General features: G+C 49.8%; 1 protein-coding gene across 1 annotated transcript in view; it reads right to left on the bottom strand.

Moving 5' to 3' along the window:
* Positions 1 to 24,814, bottom strand: part of LOC146860809 (sperm-specific sodium:proton exchanger-like) — a 5,538,638-nt gene that overhangs the window by 2,796,422 nt on the left and 2,717,402 nt on the right. The window contains exon 12 of the mRNA XM_085646172.1: positions 11,760 to 11,900. Coding sequence (XP_085502298.1) covers positions 11,760 to 11,900 — 141 coding nt within the window. The remainder of the gene's footprint in view (positions 1 to 11,759; positions 11,901 to 24,814) is intronic.

Here is a 24,814-nt window from a genome sequence, read left to right as displayed (position 1 = left end):
TTTGTCGCTGAAGAGGCGACGGCCATCAAGAGGCATGTCCATAAGAGTGCTTTGGATATCCCCGAAAATCCAGTTGTCCTCAACCAGGTGTGGCATCTGACCGCCACCATCGTTGAAATCGATCTGCCCAGTGAGTCGGCGGTGTCTAGGCCACAACGAATCATGAACTTAGCTGTGTCTCTCCCCTCTGCAACAGCCTGGGAGAGAGCTGTCCGGGCCTCCTCCGGACACTGAGGCAGCACTTGCGCCACCGTATCCCACAGAGAGTGGGAATAACGGCCCAAGAGGCATGCGGTGTTCACGGACCGCAGTGCAGAACTGGCGGAAGAAAAAATCTTCTTTCCGAACTGATCCAGTTTCTTGGATTCCCTATCCGGTGGTGCGGAAGGTAAGGCGGTTGGGGAAGCAGAGGCTTGGACAACTAAGCTCTCGGGGGTGGGGTGTTTGGAGAGGAAAATGGGGTCACCCGGAGCAGGGCGATGGTGTTGGGCCACGTTCCTATCCACAGGAGCCCCTGTGGTGGGCCTGGACCAGGTGTCCAAAAGAATGTCAGAAAGTGCTTCATTGAAGGGAAGCAGCGGCTCCGCGTAAGTAGCTGCTTGCTGAAGCACTTCTGTCAGGAGGTTAGTATAGACGGCCACAGTAGGGAGCATGAGGTGTAGGGCCTCATCCGCCCTACGCAACACCACAGAATAACTAGCACCCTCCTCCGCAGCTACGGTAGGAGGAGACAGCATGCCAAGGTCTGGTGAGGTATCAAGACCACTGGCTTCCCCCAACTCCTCTGCCCAGTCTTGTTCATACTCACAATCAGCTGCGAGAGGGTTCTCAGACCCCTCCCAGTCCTCCCCTTCCTCCTCAGGCTGTTCAACAGGCCTAAAATAAGGAGCAAGGACATGGGGATAGAAATCCCCGAGCAACGTCGAGAAAAGCATCGATCGACGCTGGCCCGACGCCGCATCCACTTAGGGCTGAAACTGGAGTCAACATCGTCACGAGGAGCGGGCGACGTCGGAAGTGGTGACTGTGGGGTCGACGTTGGTGGAGGTGTTATAAGGTCAACCGGCATCGACCGGGATCAAGGCCTGGATCCAGGGGGGTCCTGCGGCGCTGAGGCCGGAGCCGGCAGCGACGCAGGGGCCGGAGCCACCGGCGAGGAAAGGCGAGGACACCCAGTCGGGACCGCAGAGCCCGAAGGCACACCAGCGAGCCCAGATGGCCCAAAGAGGCCAAAGAGGCGAGCCATGGCCGACAGGAACTCCTGTATTTGGGCGGGAGTCACTGACTGACTCGGGAAAGGCGGGTAGGCCGGTTGTGACAGTCAAAGAACGACAACGTTTCTTCAACTTCTTGTGCTTCCCCTTACCTGACCCAGAGTGTGAAGACTTTGATCCTTAAGACCTCCCACAGGACCGGGACCTCGAACGGCACAGAGCCGACTGCCGGGCCTCCAGCAGCTTTCGGGACCACTCCCGCAAAGACTTCGGCACCATGGTCCGGCAGTCGGGGCACGACTTAGGTCGTAGTCGTACCCCAGACAGAAAAGACACACACGGTGCGGGTTCCGTCACCGACATCATACGGTGACAGTCCCCGCGGGACTTAAAACCGAGCATCCTAACTGCACCAAGAGTCGAAGACTTGATTGATAATAGAGACAAAAAGGCCTCAAAAAGTCAGTCAAAAATTGACTGGGGGTTCCTGCCCTTCCCGGATCTGCGCTTGCTGGCTTGGAAAAAGAAAGAACTGACGTCAGCGCACGTGGGCGGTGTCTAAGTAGCACCCGCGACGTCATCTCGGTGACCAGGATGCCAACGACGGACGCGGAGCTGCACGACGCCACCTACCGACGCGCAGGGGTACTGCTGACGAAAACTTTCCGGATCCAGTCTGACGCCTGGGGATAATTCTAAGATAAGGAATCTATCACTATGTGTTTCTTTCAGATATTATATGAACATTATGGGGCCAACTAACTCCAACTTTGGTGGTCCTACAGTGCGCGGTGCAATGCGGCATCCGCTGTAGGACCAACAAAGCCATAATGAGTCCACCTGCTGTATTCCAATTCTCAATAGAGAGCCTAATATGTAGACCGCCGTTATGAGAGCGCCTGCGACATGTTCCTGCACGATGTGGCGTACATGCCACACCGTGCAGGGACTGAGGTGAAACTGGGGGTGAAAATCCAGGGGGACACTACATGTGCCACCCCGCAATTCATGGTAGGCTCACAGCCTTGAAAAGGGTGTTGGTGAGGCAACTCCTAATATGCTTGGCGGTGCCATTTAGGCACCGTCAGCATATTCCTGTATCTGACCGCTGCGGGATCCTGGATACATGGCGGTTACATCCGTCCTGTGGCAGTTCCAACCACCACAGCCGTAATACTGAGAGCGGTTCGGTAGTGCAGCGGTGATCAGACCGCCACCATGGGTTTGGCTCTCCTATAGACCGACAAACTCGAAATCAGGCCCTAAGTATAGACTAAAGATGTTTCAATTAAAGTATATATTTTTTTTAAATCACATCTTATTGCAGGTGATGCCAGGAATGCCCTCTATCCATCTCCTCACCCCTTCCAAATTAGAACCACACAGCCTCAAATAAAGAACACCAGGATACACACATGTATGTCAGTCATTACTGAAAACGCTATTGGTATACTTAAGTGGTGCTTCGGAAGTCTTGACCATACAAAGGGGGTGTATGCCATGCAGCAGTACGTTCATGTTGACCCTGAATTGCTAGTTTGTTTGCTGCATAAGAGTGGTTGGACAGTGTTGAGTTGATGAACTGTGGGCGATTATACAATTCATATATACAATCCTGAGACACCTGTGATCTAACACAATGGTGTTATAATCAAACATGCAAGTCTCATTCTAATATGCATCCATGAAAATATCACACACTCATTCATTCTTTACATCTGACTATATATATATTTCATATAAAATACAATTTTTACAACATTCTTAGACCGCACTTGTAGTATATATTACATATAATTTTTAACATTTGATTTAAAAAATATAAAAACAAGCAAACAGCGTGTTGTTGGCATGCTCAGCGTTGAGGGACCTCAAACCCCAAAGAAAATCAGATCACTCATTGGGGAAGTCCCTAAAGAGGCACTGTCTCTCAAGGAGTTTAATTCAAATTGTGTTGATTTCAATTCACCCACAGCCGAAATCAATGCATTTCAGTTACTACGCACACTTGGTCACAAACGAGAATGCCATTTGTATGAGCAATGATACTCATATCACTGCAGTGCATGCTAAGCAACATAGACAAAGTATTTAAACTATATAGAAAGCAAAAAACATTCAAAGTGAAGAAAACACTACAGCAGAACGCAATATATTGTATCCAAACGTTGCTCAAAATTTCACGATACAAACTACTAAAAGTAATCCACAAATATATTAATCATTTGACTTATTTGAAATCTATTTCCAAAACATTGAATATCAGCAGTCTGTAGGATATTGCGACAATGTGGACAAATTGATAATATGTAAATACTAGTCATACAACATAACTGATCAGAATAAATTGCCTGATTTTTAAACCATAACAACATAATGGGGTAACCCAATAAATGTCCGTGGACCTGGTATCAAGTGGTACAGAAAATAGTTTGTCCTGGACTTATTTTTTCAAGCAATAGAGTCTCAGTTTCGGATATCTTATGTGCACTCCCCTCTTTGCAGCCATCCCATCCAATGGAGCTGTGATCAACTATACATAAACTGGCACCTTTGAATAGGTTAGTCTTACAGGCATATCTTGGGCTTTTCATTTTTTTTTATTTCATCACTTATACCATGGTTTTAAACCCGCTGTCCCTGCTCCTGCTATATTTGGGGCCCCTGGCAGAGCATTTTAGGCGCAGAGGAGAGATACTGGGCATTACTTTGAGCACAGGACAATGCTCAACACTGAGAATGTCCTTTTGACCCTCTCAATCTGACACACCGCTCACATTTGGCCCTGTTTACTGAGATGGAGGCATTGGGGAGGCTCTCTGGATTTAAGATTGATTTGCAAAAATCCCGTTGGCAGACAAAGCCACATTAGAGGCCTGCTATCCACCATTGACGGGAGCTTTCCACTGGATACACACAGCATCCATAAGGACCTTGTTGACCTCCACAGCCGCCATATGGGTGGCCTGTCTTGGGTAGGCTGGATCGCGGCCCTTAAATTAACACTCCTCCTGGGCATCCTCTATGTCATGCAGACCCTTCCTCTGCACCCTCCACCGTATCTTCTCAAGAAACTGCAACAGCAGATAAAGTCCTTTGTTTGGGCAGAAGAGGCCGCGTATAGCACTGGCTTCAGTGTACCATTGGAGGCCTTGGCCTTCCCAATTTAGCTAACTAATATTTAGTATCTCAATGACAATACATAGTGGAATGACCCAGCAGGCACCAGACAAACACTGGTGCTTCATGAACCAAACGGTAGCTAGTATACATATCTGGAAGGTGCCCTAGCTAGATATACACCATGGGCCTTGGGATGTGTGCTGCTACCCTGTAAATGAGCCTACAATGTGAGCATACCCTTCCCCTCTTACCCCCATCAATGGTAACCCAGATTTACCCCCTGTCCTAAAGGGAAATGACTTCCTTGCCTTGCAAATAGCTATCTGCAAGCGGATCGGAGACCTCTCCAACTTCCAGGGCCTCATGAAATTTGAACAACTGCAACAAAGTTTCCACTTACCAGAGTGCGAGCAGTGGGGGTACCTACACATCCATCACTGGGACAACAGTATGGATATCAGTCAGCAAACTTCTCACACTCTTCAAGAAATGGCTCTTTCTGAAGAATGATGATGAAGACCTGCTTTCAGCAATTTACTGGTTCCTGAACCAGCCTCAATGGACAGTTAAATCGCCCGCTCAGTGCAGGTGGGAAGCAGCGCTAGAACACACCCTCTCAGATGAGAAGTGGTCAAACATATATTACAGGGCCAGGACATCAGCATTCAGCATGGCAGGCAAGGAAACAACTCTGAAATTGGCCCAATATTCTTACTATACTCCACTGCATTTAATGCAGTGGTGGACCTGTGTGTTGGGCCTGTGCTGGTGGAGTGAGAGGATTCCGGCACACTGACACACCTCTTATGGCGATACCCGAAGATTTTTTTGATACTGGGATGCACTGCTGCAGGACATTGATGCAATGTTCAGTACCACCCTTACACAATTGCTAGCCTACATTTTACTTGGCCTCCCTAAGAAACTGGTGTATCCCATAAGGTCACACAGAGAAAGGACGATCACATTGGCACTGTGCGCAGCCAAACAAACTATAACAGCATAGTCGAGCATGGATAAAGTACTGCCAATATCAATATCTCCACCAATATCACCATCACCAATGCCAAAACCAATACCACCAATACCACGACCACCAATACCACCACCAATACCACCACCAATACCGCCACCACCAATCCAATACCAAAATCATCAATACCACCAATACCACCACCACCAATACCACCACCACTACCAATACCGCCACCACCAATACCACCACCACTATCACCAACGATAATACCAATATTACCACCACCAATGCCACCACTACCACCAATACCACCACCACCAATACCACCACCACCAATCCAATACCGCCACCACCAATACCACTGCCAATATCAATACCTCCACCAATACCACCACAATCAATACCACCACAACCACCAATATCACCACCAATACCACCACCACCAATACCACCACCACCACTACCAGTACTACCACCACCAATACCACCATCACCACCACTACCACCACTAATAACACCACCACCACCAATAAACCACCTATACCACCACCACCACCACCACCAATATCACCACTACCAATCAAATACCACCATCACCAATACCACCACAACCAATACCATCATCACCAATACCACCACCACCAATACCACCACCACCATTTCCAATACCAATACAACCACCAATACCACCAGAAATACCACCACCAATGCCACCACAAATAACACCACCACCAATACCACTACCACCAACAATACCACCACCACCAATACCACTACCACCACCACCACCAATACCTGTGCCACCTCCACCAATACTAATACCACCACCAATATCAATACCGCCACCACCAATACCACCAACATTACCAATACCACCACCAATACTGTCACCACCAGTACCACCACCACCCACAATACCACCACCACCAATACCACCACCACAATCAATACCACCAATACCAGCACCACCAATAACACTACCACCAATACCACCACCACTAATGCCACCAATACAACCACCACTAATACCACCAATACCACCACCACCAATCCAATACCACCACCGCCAATACCACTGACAATATCAATACCTCCACCAATACCACCACCAATACCACCACAACCACCAATACCACCACCACCAATCCAACACCATTACCACCAATACCACCACCAATACCACCACCACTACCACCACCTCCACCAATACCACCATCACCACCACTACCACCACAAATAACACCACCACCAATACCACCACCACCAATATCACCATCACCAGCACCACCAATACCAGCACCACCATCAATACCACCACCACCAATCCAATACCATCACCACCAATACCACCACCACTAATACCACCAATACCACCACCACCAACACCACTGACAATATCAATACCTCCACCAATACCACCACTTCCAATATCAATACCACCATCACCACCAACACCACCACTCCTACCAATACCACCCCACCAATACCACCACCACTTCCACCACCACTACCAATACCACCACCACCAATACCACCATCACCACCACTACCACCACCAATAGCACCACCACCACCAATATACCACCAATACCACCATCACCACCAATACCACCACCACCACCAATATCAGCACCTCCAATCCAATACCACCACCACCAATACCACCATCACCAGCACCACCACCAATACCACCAATACCAGCACCACCACCAATACCACCACCACCAATCCAATACCATCACCACCACTTCCACCACCAATAACAACACCACCACCAATACCACCACCACCACCAATATCACCACCACCAATCCAATACCACCACCACCAATGCCACTGCCGATAACAATACCTTCACCAATACCACCACCACCAATACCACCAAAACTTCCACCAATACCACCACCACTAATACCACCACCACCAATACCACCATAACCATCACCAAAACCACCTCTAAAACTACCACCACTAATACCAATACCACCACCAATATCACAACTATTAATACCACCAATACCACCACCACCAATACCACCACCAATACCACTACCATCAATACCACCACCATTACCACCAATACCTCCACGTTTACCACCACCAATACCACCACCACCACCATTAACACCACCACCATTACCACCAATATCACTATCAATAACATCATCATCACCACCAACACCACCACCAATACCACCACTAATACCACCAATAACACCCCCACCACCAATACCACACCACCACCACCAATACCACCACCACCACCAATATCACCATCACCAAACCAATACCACCGCCACCACCAATACCACCAGCACCACCAATACCAGCACCACCATCAATACCACCACCACCAATCCAATACCATCACCACCAATACCACCACTACTAATACCACCAATACCACCACCACCAATGCCACTGCCAATATCAATACCTCCACCAATACCACCACTGCCAATATCAATACCTCCACCAATACCACCACCACCACAAATACCCCCACCACCAATCCAATACCATCACCACCAACACCACCACCACTACCAATACCACCACCACCAATACCACCGCTACTACCACCACCACTACCAATACCACCACCACCAATACCACCATCACCACCACTACCACCACCAATAACACCACCACCACCAATATACCACCAATACCACCACCACCACCAATACCACCACCACCAGCACCACCAATACCACCACCACCACCACCAATACCACCACCAATATCACCACCACCAATCCAATACCACCACCACCAATACCACCACCACCAGCACCACCACCAATACCACCACCAATCCAATACCACCACCACCAATACCACCACCACCAGCACCACCACCAATACCACCACCACCAATACCACCACCACCAATACCAGCACCACCACCAATACCACCACCACCACCAATCCAATACCATCAACACCACTACCACCACCAATAACACCACCACCAACACCAATACCACCAATACCACCAATATCACCACCACCAATCCAATACCACCACCACCAATGCCACTGCCAATAACAATACCTTCACCAATACCACCACCACCAATACCACCAATACCACCACCACCAATACCACCACCACCACCAATACCACCACCAATACCACCACCAATGCCATCATCACCACCACCCTTACCAATACCACAAACAATACCACTACAAATACCACCACCACCAATACCAACATCACCACCACCAATACCACCACCAATATCACCACCACCAATAACACCACCACCACCAATACCACTACCACCAATACCATCCCCACCAATAACACCACCACCACCACCACCAATACAACCATCACCACCACCAATACACCATCAATACCACCACCACCTCTGCCAATATCAATACCACCATCAATACCACTGACACCAATACCACTACCTATACCGCCAATACCACCACCACCAATCTAATAACACCACCACCAATACCACCACCACTACCAATACTACCACCACCACCAGTACCACCACCAATACCACCAACACCACCTATACACCATCAATACCACCACTACCACCAATACCACCACCAATACTACCACCAATACCACCACCAATACTACCACGACCAATCCAATACCACCACCACAAATACCACTACCAATATCAATACCAAACCACAACCATACCACCACCACCAAAACATCATCAATACCACCACCACCAATACCACCACCACCAATACCACTGCCAATATCAATACCTCCACCAATATCACCAATACCAATACCACTACCTATACCGCCAATACCATCACTACCAATCCAATAACACCACCACCAATACCACCACCACCAATACCACTGCCACTACCAATACCACCAATACCACCACCACCAGTACCACCACCAACACCACCAATACACCATCAATGCCACCACTACCACCAATACCACCACCAATACTACCACCAATACCACCACCAATACTACCACCACCACCAATACCACTACCAATATCAATACATCCACCAATAACACCACCAGCATTAACACCAATACCTCCACCAATACCATCACCACTAATATCACCACTACCACCAATACCACCATAACCACCAGCAATACCACCACTAAAACTACCACCACCAATACCACCTCCAATACCACCACCACTACCAATACCACCACCAATACCACTACCACCAATACCACCACCAATACCACCACCAATACCACCACTTATACCACCACCACGACCAATACCAAACCACAACCATACCACCACCACCATTAACACCACCACCAATACCACCAATATCACCACCAATACCACCACCATCACCACCAATACCACCACCAATGCCATCATCACCACCACTAATACCACCACCAATACCACCACTAATACCACCACCAACAATTCCACCACCCTTACCAATACCACCAATACCACCATCACTACCACCAATACCATCACCACCACCAATACCACCACCACCAATAACACCACCACCAATACCACCACCACCACCACCAATACTACCACCACCACCAATACCACTAACACCACCAATAGCACCACTACCACCACCAATACTACCACCACCACCAATACCACCACCAATACCACCACCCCTACCACCACCAATTCCACCACCAATACACCATCAATACCAGCAACAGCAACAATACCACCACCTCCACCAATACCACAAATACCACCACAACCACCAATATCAGCACCAATAACACCACCACCAATCCAATACCACCACCACCAATACCACTGCCAATATCAATACCTCCACCAATACCACCACCACCAATACTACTACCTATACCACCAATACCACCACCAATAACACCACCACCACTAATACCACCACCACCAATACCACCACCAATACCACCATCACTGCCACCAATATTACCACCAATACCACCACTAATACCACCACTCACAATACCACCACCACCAATATTACCAATACCACCACCACTACCAACACCAATACCGCCACCACTAATACCACCATCACCAATACCACCACCACCAATATCACCACTCACAATACCACCATCACCAATACCACCCACAATAGCAGGGGCAATGTACGGAGCCGGAGCTGCAGCCGAGACCATTCCTTCCACCCTCCATGCCTACCATAAAGCACAGCCCACCCTGCACCATGAGGTGAAGTCAGGGCCCTACTACAGCTGGAATGTTTTTAATTAGGCCAAATATAGCAATAACATTACCCAATGCCACACTGTACATTCAAATCACAGAGAGGGCAAAAATTAGCCCTTCCCTCCCCCCTTCCTCCTGAGTGTAATCACAGAGCGAAAGGTGTTGGATCGCTTTGTTAATGTGTATAGCTCAGATCATATGTAACTCTCACTTTACACTTTGCGTCTGTGTAATTTACAACACTTACACATCTTCTTCACTGCATTATTTCTAATTACTTTGAAGACATTGCAGGCCGGTCTCTTCCTCTGATATTTACAATCAAACAAGCGGTCAAGAAGGCCCTTTATTGCAATGCAATAGGTCTCACATTTGCAAGAGTTTAAGCTATTAGTATTGTAAATGACAATGCCTTTTATTTATGTTTTAAAACCCAAAACATAAATAAAAGGTATTGTCATTTACAATGCCAATAGCTCATACCTGCATGAATGCGAGACCTATTGCATTACAACTGCGTGTTTATTATTCAGATCATCCAATCAAGCCTTTCTAAACTCTTCCCTATGACTTTTCCCCCTCCACCTTCCCTTTACTCATCTCACACGCTTTATTTCACAGCTTAATATCACCCCTGACGAAGGGCAATTCATAGCCCGAAATGCATCGGGGACATTCAAATGCATTTGATTGATATAATTTCCGTTATGGTTTATAAATGGAAGATTTTGTTTCAATTTGAAAATGGATACTTAACAAGGAGGATTGAATACAAATCCTGAGGATAACACATGATTATTGAATGAACTTTTTGTCAGAACGTCATTCTATTGCATCTTATTTTAACTTCATCTACTATCTTGAAAAATCCTAAGATACTGGACATTGAAGCTGTGCGCAAAAGGGACGTTTGCTCATGTGAGAAACGCTACTATTGAGGCTTGTTTCTGTTACCACAGTGCCCCTGAACTCCTTATAGCGTTTGTTAGTGACCTAAAAGCAATAACTCTATTTCAACAAGGCTTTGGATAGGGTTCTGCGGACAATAACCTGTCTTTCACATTCATCTCTAGTGCATTAAACTAGGTTCACTTTTGTCACCCATGGGTGGAAAAGCAAACCTTGAAGAACTATGCTGAAGGTGTAGCTCATGCAACACAGGCTCTATCTTCTGTTTCCTATCTTACATATCAGTTATTATATTCGCATAACAGTGTAATTTAAAACAACATTAGTAAAGCAGAAAGAAATACTGAAACAAACCAGTTGTGCTTTGAGCATGCGTAACCTCGCTTCATCTATCATGTCTGCTATTTCAGATGGATTTGGGTCAAGAGGAGCATTCTTCTGACATTCAGGGCATTCACTTGTGACGAGTTCTGGAAATAACTCCTCCAGAGTTGCCTATAATAGAAAATATCAACATAATAACTGATAACTACACATAGGAATATAACACATGGAATATAAAGCTAACTACACAGGTGGTGAATTTATCATGCCTACCCTAGTGCTACAACATGGCCTACTACCAAGTTGTGAAACAGGTCCTCTAAAACCTGTTCCTGCGGTTATTGAAACCAAAGGGATGAGCAGATGATAAGGAGAAAGTGTACATTTCACTCGCTCAATTAAAGGGCTGCACAGAAACTGGGCGGTAAATTCCGTTCCGCTTGCGGAATTTGCAGAATTTGGGTAATTTCGCGTTCCGCAGAGAACGTGCAATTGCCCAAAATTCTGCGTTCCGTGGCTTTGCGGAATTTTTTGCTTGTTCGCGTTCTCAAAATGCGTGTTCGCAAGATATTTCCCCCCCGAGCACGCAGACAGCGTTCGCGAACAGGAAAAAAGCATTGCGAACAAGCAATTTTGCATGTTCGCAAAATTTCTGCGTGCTCGCGGATCTTTGCGTAGTGCGACTACGCAAATTCCGCCCACCCCTAACAGGAATAATATTGTCCTTAACAAAGACAGTTAGATATATGGACGCAACAATGTTGCTATATGTAGCATGCTTAAAGAGATAGAATTCATTAGAAACTTGACTTCATCTTACTTTCCCCCACACCTAGCTTTATCTTATATCTAACACATAAACATTTATTTGAAACAAATACAAATAAAGTGGCAAAGGATGCCAGAATTGACCAGCCATGCTTCAGGCAAATGTGATGCTCAGAATCCTATTCAGGTCTGACCTAAAGTCAACTTTACCGTCTGCCAGCTTGGTGCAGTAATGAAATGATTCATAATAGCAAGGTCAGTAATAATAACAATACTACTACTACTACTACTAATAATAATAATAATAATAACCCAAGAGCATAAAAGACAGGCCCCTTCAGCCATTGCCTTTGTTTTCATGTCATTTTAGACCAGCCCACAGAGCAGTCATTTGGTGTTTGAAGCATAAGGCACTGAGACGGATAGTATTTTGCTGGATTACATCAGAGTCAGTATTGCCTAAAGGTTTGTGCACAAGCACTAGAATGATCTGTTGCACAATTAATGAGGCCAGCCTTTGACCTTGTCCCCAAGCAGCATTCCTGGTCATATGCCTTAAAACATTTGATTCGCTGACTTGGTGGTACGTATTCAAGCTGTTGGAGAACTATGATCTGGGCAGACATTGAATTTCTATGGTTCGATTCCTGCATACATCGCCGTCCGCGTGGGTCCGCACAGGGAGGCGCACATCAGAAGCTATTGGAATTCACAAGGACCCCAAAGAGGACAGTCTGTTTTCCTCCTTCTTTTTCCCCTTGGTTATGCAGCGAGTAGCTATCAGTTTACATCACAAAGGTGCCCGCTGGGGAAGACTGCTTTGAGACAGAACCCACTCCATCTCCTTATATGCAGAGTAAATGTTGCTATATATTAATAAAACCGAAAGTTGACATTGCTACCACCCTTATATCCTTTTCTGAAAACTCAGGGCTCCTTTTTGTCAGCTGGAGGAAATCTAGGGCCTCATTTACAAGCCCACTGCGCCGCCTGCGTGTGCCTGCCCATATTTACAAGGCCACATAAAGTCACCCTGCATGACTTGTAAATATGGGCCCCTTTCATGCATTACTCCTCATGAAAGAGGTGTTTTTTGAGTGTTGCTGTGGGTGTTCCCATACAACATCAATGGAACCTGATACATTCCCAGATTTACAAAGTGCTGTAAACCTGAGAATGCGTAAAATCCAACGCCTCCCCTGGGGAGGCGTGGAGTGGCAAACAAGGAGAAATACTTTAGTTCTCCTTTTTATTTCTTCTCGTTTTTTGCTTTTGCTATGTGTGGAGTAAATCACCATCATCCCTGAAACAAAGGCACCCTTGCACCATGGAACAAGGGTGTCTGCATTGAAGCACCTCTGCTGTATGTATGCCGGCGCAGGGGAGAAGGACTGGAATGCCCCATATCTTGTAAATACAGCACATTCCTGCGCTTTTATTGTACTTATTGATGTACGGCAGCACAGCAGAAAGGCTTGCTGTGCTGCCGTACGTCAAAATATATAAAATGATGCCCCTTGCCTTTTACCACTTCACACTGGTGCAGACGAATTAGAGCTCGTTATTGGCAGGGGTAAATTCCCATGATAACCCAGCAAGTTTGGATATCACGCGGCAAAAGAGACTTGTCCGATGGACACTTTACCTGGAGGCCAACACTGATTTGTGGCTAGATTGCATTCTGGAAAAGCAAATAGCCTTATTAGACGCAGTGGGGAAATTTTTGCTCGCAGTATTTTTGACAATCTTACTGACTGGGTAGTAGAGGAGATACATCTCCCCATAGAGCAAGCAGGGTTCAGGAAAAATCACTCCATTCTGGATAACATCAGTATGTTGAAATACTTAGTGGAAAAGTATACCCTATTTCGCGAGTCAAATGCATATGTGGCATTTAGAGATTTGTCAACAACCTTTGATAAGGTAGACCAGCCACTTCTTTGGAACAAAATACACAAAAGGGGGGTGTCTATACCCTTGCTATCTTTAACCCCTTCAGTGCCCCGCCCTTTCCCCCTCCTGTGCCGGCCGTTACATTAGCGGGCGGGGTTCATGACGAGATAGTCTCGTCGTGAGCACAGCGCAACCGTGCTCCATGACGAGACTATCTCGTCATGGGCACAGAAGAGGTTAATAATCTTTCTACACTTGCAAACATGGTGTCAAGTGCTAATGGAGGGGAATCAGGGTCTATCATCAGCAATAACCACAGAAAAGGGCCTGAAGCAAGGTTGCCTATTAGCACCGCTTCTCTTCTCTCTGAATGTAAGAGACATATCGGATTGCTTTTCTCCCTTAGAAGGGATGCACCAAAGATAGGTGGCCAGCCTTTTGCATGTCTCAAGTATGCAGATGATATTGTAATGAAGGTTCTGTCCCCTAATGAGCTGAATAAAAAATTGCCATCACTGCAGAAATATACAAGGGCACAGTTCCTGAAGATCAATGTTTCTAAAAGTAAAGTTCTGATCATGAAATGTAGAAAAAGCAGAAAATTGTGTAATTGTAACTGGAGAATTGTTTCCAAAAAACTTGAGATTGTAGATTCCCATCTCTACCTGGGGAAACTAATAGCGGGTAAAACAAAGAATAATCTGCACATTGAACATAGTTCCTGCAAAGCGGAATCATATGCAAATGGTTTATGCATATTCTTTTTTTATTCATACCCAGAGAAGACCATTTACAGCAATACAAATCAACAAATCGGTTCATAAAAGCAGTTAATTAGAATACATATAAATAGATTTCACATATTCTATACATATAGGTGCCAATTACGATCCGGTAAAAAAAAAGCCCGTACGACTCGTATCCGGTCTTTTTCCCGTACGAATCGTACAAGTGCCGTACAAACTGCCAATTACGATTCGCATGGGAAAAAGTCCATACGAACCGCATTGGGAATAATTCCCCACACGTCCTCGGTCGGAAAATGTGTCCGACACGTCCTCGTACGATTTACCGTACAAATGTGAAAAGTGAAGTCCGACCGAGGAATCACGATCCCACCCGTGCATCCGATCACACAACCGTATGGTAAAAACACCGTCCGCACCGAACTCCCATTGCAACCATGGAGACATGTGCCCGCATACGCGCCCAACACTCCCCCCAGCACCCATACGTTCGAGTCGTACTCCCCGTAAATGTACACCCCCCCTGAATGTACACCCGTGTACGTGTCGAACCCCCACCCGTGTACCCACACCCCTGTACGTTCGAGTCCCACCCCCACCCCTGTACCTGTCGTACCCCCCTGAATGGACACCCCAGTACGTCAGAGTCGAACCCCCACCCGTGTACGTGTCGTACCACCGTGTATGGACACCCCAGTACGTTCGAGTCGAAGCCCCACCCCTGTACGCGTCGTACCCCCCTGTATGGACACCCCAGTACGTTTGAGTCGAACCCCCACCCCTGTACGTGTCATACCCCCCTGAATGGACACCCCAGTATGTCAGAGTTGAACCCCCCCCCGTGTACGTGTCGTACCACCGTGTATGGACACCCCAGTACGTTCGAGTCGAACCCCCCCTGTACGTGTCGTACCCCCCTGTATGGACACCCCAGTACGTCAGAGTCGAACCCCCACCCCTGTACGAGTCGTACCACCGTGTATGGACACCCCAGTACGTTCGAGTCAAACCCCCCCCTGTACGTGTCGTACCCCCCTGAATAGACACCCCAGTACGTTCGAGTCGAACCCCCACCCCTGTATGAGTCGTACCACCGTGTATGGACACCCCAGTACGTTCGAGTCGAACCCCCACCCCTGTACGTGTCGTACCACCGTGTATGGACACCCCAGTATGTTCGAGTCGAACCCCCCCCTGTACGTGTCGTACCCCCCTGAATGGACACCCCAGTACGTTCGAGTCGAACTCCCCCCTGTACGTGTCGTACCCCCCTGAATGGACACCCCAGTACGTTTGAGTCGAACCCCCACCCCTGTACGAGTCGTACCACCGTGTATGGACACCCCAGTACGTTCGAGTCGAACCCCCACCCCTGTACGTGTCGTACCACCTTGTATGGACACCCCAGTACGTTTGAGTCGAACCCCCCCCTGTACGTGTCGTACCCCCCTGAATGGACACCCCAGTACGTTCAAGTCGAACCCCCCCCTGTACGTGTCGTACCCCCCTGAATGGACACCCCAGTACGTTCGAGTCGAACCCCCACCCCTGTACGAGTCGTACCACCGTGTATGGACACCCCAGTACGTTCGAGTCGAACCCCCACCCCTGTACGTGTCGTACCACTGTGTATGGACACCCCAGTACGTTCGAGTCGAACCCCCCCCTGTACGTGTCGTACCCCGCTGAATGGACACCCCAGTATGTTCGAGTCGAACCCCCACCCCTGTACGTGTCGTACCCCCCTGAATGGACACCCCAGTACGTTCGAGTCGAACCCCCACCCCTGTACGAGTCGTACCACCGTGTATGGACACCCCAGTACGTTCGAGTCGAACCCCCACCCCTGTACGTGTCGTACCCCCCTGTATGGACACCCCAGTACGTTCGAGTCGAACCCCCACCCCTGTACGTGTCCTACCCCCGTGTACCCCCACCCCTGTACGTGTCCTACCCCCGTGTACCCACACCCCTGTACGTTCGACTCCTACCCCCACCCCTGTACGTGTCGTACCCCCCTGTATGTGCACCCCTGTACGTCAGAGTCGCACCCCCACCACAACCTCCTAAGTACGGAGCGCACCCCATGCCCCAACATCACGACCGCATGTACGAGTCGTACCAAGCCACACACAAGGACAGCACCGTACAACCAAATGGCCCATGTACACACCGTACACACGCTAAAAACGCACGTACACAACCAGGACAAAACAAAACAACACAATAATACACCATTCGAATGGCACAAAGCCACTAAACATGTCCAACAACCACTAAAATAACACATTCACTGACCTGCAACTGCCAAAAACAAACAGAGGCCCAATACACCACCACTCCTTATAACACACCCACCCAAACTTCAAACACAGCCACACCCACCAATGGACCAATAAAAAGGGCCCACACACACAAACCATGAGCCTTTGCAACAGACTCACTGCTGCCAGACACCACAGACCTACAGCACCATACTACAAGCTACACCACACCTTACACTTGCACACCTTCACACAACCACCTTCACAAACACCCCCTCATCACATTCACACACACACACACCTGCACAACCACACCCACACACCCACAACCATCCACACCCCCCCCCACCATCCACACCCCTCACCATGCCCACTACCAAGAATCCAAAGTTCAGTAACTGAGAGTTGGAGGTTCTTGTCGATGAAATCCTCAGAGTCGAGCCACAGCTCTTTGGAACATTGGTCAGAAACACCAGCATGGCAGCAAAAACAGCCATTTGGCAGACCATCATCGATGCTGTGAATGCTGTTGCGGACACCAGAAGGACCAGGCAGGAATGCCAATCCAGGTGGTACGATCTGCGGAGGAGGGTCCGAGCCAAGATGCTGGAGGAACACAACCAGGCCAACGCCACTGGAGGAGGGCCCTCCCGCAGACCCGCACACTACCAGCCCTGGGAGGAGAGGGTGATGGCCATACAGCCGGTGGAGGCAGTCGAAGGATTAGGAGGACTCCGAGACCCGGGTGAGTACACCTCACATGGGGGGAACGTCATCCACAACCAAAATCACTAACAGGCACGCAACCACCCCAACCTATCGCATGACTCCCCCACACTCCATGAACACGCACATGCCACTGCCGCCACCATGCCCCATGCACCCAGCTGGACAATGTCAAGTCACAGGCCACAGAAGACACCAACACATGACACGGTAACCCGGATGGCGGGAGGGTGGGCCCCAAAAATCACATAGTGCAACTCAGAAGCAGACAACAATGCCCTCTGCCCATATGGCCTAGGTCACAGCCAGACAAACAGTGTGTACCCACACAGGAAAGACATTCCAGCAAATGGCGGACGCCTTGCATCAACACATGGGGGTGAAGGCACTGTTGTGCACATGACAGCAGCTAATGAACAGCCAACATTGTGAAAGAGTGGCAGCACACACCACCACAGCAGCAGCGCACAGACACACACTACACCCAATGGGTGCCTGGAGATCAGAAACAAACGCACATCAACAAGCCAAGGGCCATTCAAAGATCTGCTAACAGTGTGTGGCCAGGAAGCTGGGCTGAGGTGACAGAGGCTGACACACAGAGGGAGGGAAAGGGGGACAGAGAGGGAGGGAGAGGGGGACAGAGAGGGAGGGAGACACAGGGACACGGACAGAGGGAGGAGGCTGACACACGGAGGGAGGGAGAGGGGGACAGAGAGGGAGGGAGAGGGGGACAGAGAGGGAGGGAGACACAGGGAGAGCAAATCAGCCGTGTGGTGTGTGGGAATGTCTGCTCGTCAGCAGGTAGACCGCGTGCATGTAGCCAAGGGTGGCCAGTGCCAGAACCCCCCCTCTTCCCCATGGCAAAACACAGGGCCAAGTCACAACCTGTTCACGAGCACAACGACAGCTACCTGCATTATATAAGTGTGTGGATCCACTCCATGTGCACATGTACAGTGCTACACGGAAGGCGCCAATGCATGGCTCGCCACACCTGCCCACTCCACTGCTGACTGCAGTCACACTTGACGCAGCAAGTAAGACTGTGCCACACATAGTTAAAGGGGCCAAAGTGGTGCCCAAGGGACACACCCATGCACAAGTGCACTGTGAGTGGAATGCAAGACAGATCCTAATTCCAAGAGGAAATGTGCCAACTTTGAAACTGATGAAACATGGATGTTGCATGGACCAAAATTAACATTGTCTCTCTCACACACAGGTCAACGTCGTGGTTCACCCCCCAACACTGGGGGGGAAGACTCACAGGACCCGGATCTGCAGGAGCCCGATCCCACCGGCAGCGACCACTCTCACCACTCTGTGGACGACCCCGACCGACCTGGCCCCTCTGGTGTCCAACCACCTGCAGCACCTGCGTCAGGTACAACTGTGCCAACCACCACCCCCACTCCTGCCACATCCCAGGAGACACCCAGGATCCCTGCCCCACCACCACAATGCAGCCAGGCTGGCCAGGAGGGACACGGTGTTCCGGGCACCCAGGAGGAGGCAGGCGACAACGCCAATGCCACCCCTCAGGGGTCCCGGAGACCCGATGTACCCACAAGGGCAGGCCAGGTGCAAGTGGGCAGGGGTGGTGGGAGTGGAGGACGGCGGAGGCGCGAGCCTGACCAGTTGGCTGGGGAACCGGTATTTTCCCATGTCCGTAACATCCTGGACACATACCGGCAGGACACCACGGGCCTGGCCCAGGTTGTGTCCGTCCTCGAGGGGATCAAGACCCAGCAGGCCCAGCAACATGCGGAGCTACATGCCTGTCTACTACAACACCAACGGAGGATGGAGGACGGACAGGCTGAGCTCGTGACGGCGTACACGGGAATTCACGATACACTCCGTCGGATGGCCGACAACATGGCCGACCCTCCCTGTGCCAGAAGGCGGAGAACATCACCACCCACAGGGAGGGAGCAGGAGGAGGAGGAGGAAACATCCGATGGAGCATCCCAGACATCGTCATGGCCTGCTTCTGAGGGTCCCCGCAGGAGGGCGGGTCGTCCACGGAAAAGACCGTGAGGGTCGGCGCAACATCACCATCTCCCAGGACACCTGGCCTGGCACCTGGCCCACTGGAGCAACAGCATCACAGCATCAAGAGACATTCTCTGCCACATGGCCCTGCTGGTCACTGTCTGACCAATGTTGACAAAGACTGTGGCATGGACTCTGAGGATTTCAAATGGCAAGGACACCAACTCCCCTACTGAACTTTGGATTCCAAACTCCCGGAAAGCCCCTCACTTTATCCCCCCCCACCCCCCAAAATAAAATATCACACCATGAAGAGAAGATGCCTGCTGGTTGCATTATTACCTTACATGTGTGTTGTAAAGTCTAAACATGCCTGAGTTCTCTTTTGACTTCAACCATCCACACCCTGGGGCCTGAGTCTGGCACAGGACACACGGGTCACAGTGTATTAGGCAAGACAGACATGGAGCACCATACACACCCGTGATGGGCCCAACCAGCTGAGGGGGTGGCCGCACAACCGTGCTGACAGACACATTGAGTACAGAAACAGTCATGCGCAGAGGTCAGGGATCATGTGGAGTGTCCTGGGGGGCACCCAGGTATGTGTAGACAGGTGGCAGAACCATGTCCTGCAAGCTTGAGTCCGGTGGATGCAGAGAATGGGGGCCTGGCCAACGTTGGATGCATGGGGACGGCACATGTCACAATACCCACACAGTCATGGACATCATGCCCAATACACAGTCTCAGCCCACACACACAGCTTGCATCTTGCTACTCGACACATCGACACATGGCCACTATCCGGGAAAACCATGCCAGACATGCTGGATGCACCGTGGCAACACACCAGCATTGACTGAGAAGAGGCACCTTGGAGGCATAGGGACACCTTTATTAGTCATGTTTTTGGGATTGCAGAGGCAACTTGAAGTACACATGAACACTTCTTGTGGAGTAACATGTGGGTCCAACACTGGCACCCCCCTTCTGCAGCACAAATGCGTGATAGCCATGGAACTGGCACACAATTGTCAGCTAACAGCTAAACACCCACAGCTGCTCACGGAGAGACTGCCATACACCATTGATCCGCTGATGTGGAAGTCACACACCATGTCAAGCCAATGCTAACCATATGTGTCCGAGGGCAGTGTCACACACATTGATGCCATCATCACAATCCACTATCCCATCACTGATGACTGTCAACCAGTCAGACCATCTATTCAGGTGTACACAGCTGCATGTCGTGTCCCATGGTGATGCTACATGGCTGCAGAGGAACCAAACATCGACAGGGGCAGTGTGCATACATCGTGAACAACTGCCACACCCAATACACCCCTGATGCATCCCTTACCCTAAGGAGACTTCCAAACGTGTCCGTGCCTGTAACGCTGAGTCAGCCCACGATGACGTGTCCATGAGGAATAGCAGTGCCACAACAATGCAAGCAGCAGACGGCATGCGCAAGTACCTGGGGAAGAGAGACACACAAGAAGTCAGCCACTAAAAGCACAGCCACTTGCATGTGCATGTACTCGACACATGTATGGATGACAACATGCTAGGTCACAATTATGACTGGGGAAATACAACCATCAGTGGCACCATCACTCCAGTGACACACCCACACACACCTCTGACTCACGTGCCATTCATGCAGGTGGAGACACACATCACAACACATGCCACACGGGGACCAATGCGTGCACACTCAGACACTGGTACTCACCACTAAGCAAAGAAGTCGCGTATGAGCCGAGTCCGGATGTCCTCTTGCGGCTCCACATCCTCCACATCACTAGCCCCATTGCCAAGCCCTTCGTCCTCCACGGGTGGATGGTCCTCGTCATGTTGATCCAGGATGAGTGGCACAGCTTTCTCAACTGCCATGTTGTGCAGCATACAGCAGACCATGAAGATTTTGCAGACCTTCGCAGGGGCATATGGGAGGGCGCCGCCGGTCTTGTGGAGGCACCGAAAGCGGCTCTTCAGCAGGCCAAACGTCCTCTCTATCACTCGCCTTGTCCGGCCATGGGCGGTGTTGTAGCGGAGCTGGGCCGGCGTGATGGGGTTGCGGAGAGGTGTGAGCAGCCATGGCATGTTGGGATAGCCAGCGTCCCCTACATGGGAAGCACATGGACATCGTTAGAAGTGGTGAAGCGGTCGTGCTGGTAGGCAATGCAAAATACTGTACCCACCAACAACACATGCTCGTTCGTTGCGCAGCTGCATCATCATTTCAGGCATCCTGCTACGCCTCATGATTTAGGCATCGTGTGCTGATCCTGGAAAACGAGCACAGACATGTGAAATCCCCATGTTGGACAGACACACCACAAGGGCATTGATGGAGTGGTAGTGCTTCCGATTGCGGTACGCTACCTCTCGTGCGTGTGGTGGTACCAAAGCTACATGTGTCCCATCTATGGACCCAATGACATGGGGCATCCCTCCCAGGGCATAGAATCCACGCTTGACCCCAGTCATCTGTTCAGGGGTTGGGAACTTGATGAAGTCATCCAGGTGACTCAACATGGCCTCTAAGAAATCATGCAGCACACGGCAGAACATGCTCTGGGACATGCCACCAACATGAGCTATGGTATTTTGAAAGGTACCCGTGGCTAGAAAATGTAGGGCTGCCATTACCTTCAGCTTGGGTGTCAGTGCCGTAGGATACCTGTGCAGCGGTTGCAGGTGTGGTGCCAGTCTCGCCGTCAACTCCAGAATCAACCGTCGTGGGAAGCGGTAGCACCGGATCCGATCATTCTCCCGCATGGCAGCCAAGTCCGGCATTGCTCGGGGAAGAGGCGGCGCTCTGCAGTAATTTGGAAGTGACAAGGAAGAGTGAGTGCACCACAACAACAAATCATTTGTACTGAGCACATGTTATTCTGTCTATATACATATGCTACATACAGAGTGAGGTATGTGCCACATGCCCTGGACACGTATGCCTGCCAGGTGACACTCCTACCAAGACCCAGCTACACACGGAGATTGAGAACCTCCCCATGCCATGCCATGGGATTAGCTGTGTCCCAGTGCAAGTGAACAGCCAGACGCAAGACAGGAGTGACATACACCCACACATCAGCAGAAGTAGGAGGCCGATTGCAGAGACTGGTAGCGGAACACTAGAGCCACAGGTCACATGACATTACACTAGGACAGTCCACACACCTTGCCATGAAGGTGCACATGTCATGACTCACCACACATTCATTGAGAGGATGCAGGCATGTCTTTGTCATGCTACTCCGTGTCCCATGCATACATGCGCACCTCACATCCAAAACCACATGTGGCATGGTGTGCGGAACAGTGTGCGATGTCAATCTACACACAGACACATGTTGGTTGCTGCAACAGCTGCAGCATTTGAGGGTGCTCCAACATCAACCAAATGGGAACCCCCCACACATACATGACATAGTCACATCGTGCACCGTGGGTAGTGACAAGTCAGGTGTGGTAACCCCTGTAACGGGCATCAGGGGACACTTCCGTGTGTTGGTGTCCGTGCCATGCCAGTGTCGGTCATCCCAAGTGTGCAGTACGACATGCACACATGTCCAAGGAGTCAAGGGCATGCCTGGCACACATTGCACCGTCACACATTACATCTGTACACATCTCATCATACATCTGGTGCCTTCTCGACTGAGGAGTAATGTGCCACATCACAGCCTGTCACACCTGTGCCCCACACATGTCGTAATGCACAGACAATGCCTTGATGTCCATTCATGGACAAGTATGTCCATCCATGGACAAGTATGTCCGCCCTATTCCTTCCTGTGTGCTGCCTGTCACCACTGTGATGTGTGAAAACCATTACTGCTGCTAAGAGGGCCTGTGTACGTTCCCATATCACTATGGGAGTGCTGCCGTATGTGTACCCATCGTGATGGCGAGCGTACAGGCATGTGTACGGTCCGTACCACTACGAGTACGCATACGCAAGAACACCCATAGTGGTACGGGCCGTACACACGCCTGTACTCTCCCTATCACTATGTGTGTCCTCGCGTATGCGTACTCGTAGTGGTACGGGCCGTACACACGCCTGTACGCTCACTATCACTATGGGTGTCCTCGCGTATGCGTACTCGTAGTGGTACGGCCGTACACACGCCTGTACTCTCCCTATCACTATGGGTGTCCTCGCGTATGCGTACTCGTAGTGGTACGGGCCGTACACATGCCTGTACGCTCACTATCACTATGGGTGTCCTCGTGTATGCGTACACGTAGTGATAGTGAGCGTACAGGCGTGTGTACGGCCCGTACCACTACGAGTACGCATGCGCGAGGACACCAATAGTGATAGTGAGCGTACAGGCGTGTGTACGGCCCGTACCACTACGAGTACGCATACGCGAGGACACCCATAGTGATAGTGAACATAGGCACGCGTGTACGGGCCGTTGCTATGCATTTGGGGTGCCCTAGGGCCCCGGAACGCACCGTACCTATGTGTGAAGCTCCAAATTACATAGGGGACACATGAGGGACAAGTATTAAGGCCTACATGCATGCTGGTTGTCATGGAGACCAAGTTCAAATTTTGATTTGGTTCAGGAAGGTGCACAGCAGAAGTCAGTTGGAATAAATCTACATTGTTGCAATGTGTTTGTGGGGCTGACATCATGCAGGAGAAAAAAACTGATTGAGA

The sequence above is a fragment of the Triturus cristatus genome, chromosome 3_1 (genome assembly GCF_964204655.1).
Source record: "Triturus cristatus chromosome 3_1, aTriCri1.1, whole genome shotgun sequence".
NCBI classification, from domain to species: Eukaryota; Metazoa; Chordata; class Amphibia; order Caudata; family Salamandridae; genus Triturus; species Triturus cristatus.
Note: the sequence above shows the minus strand (reverse complement) of the source record. Positions and strands in the feature narration are given on the sequence as shown.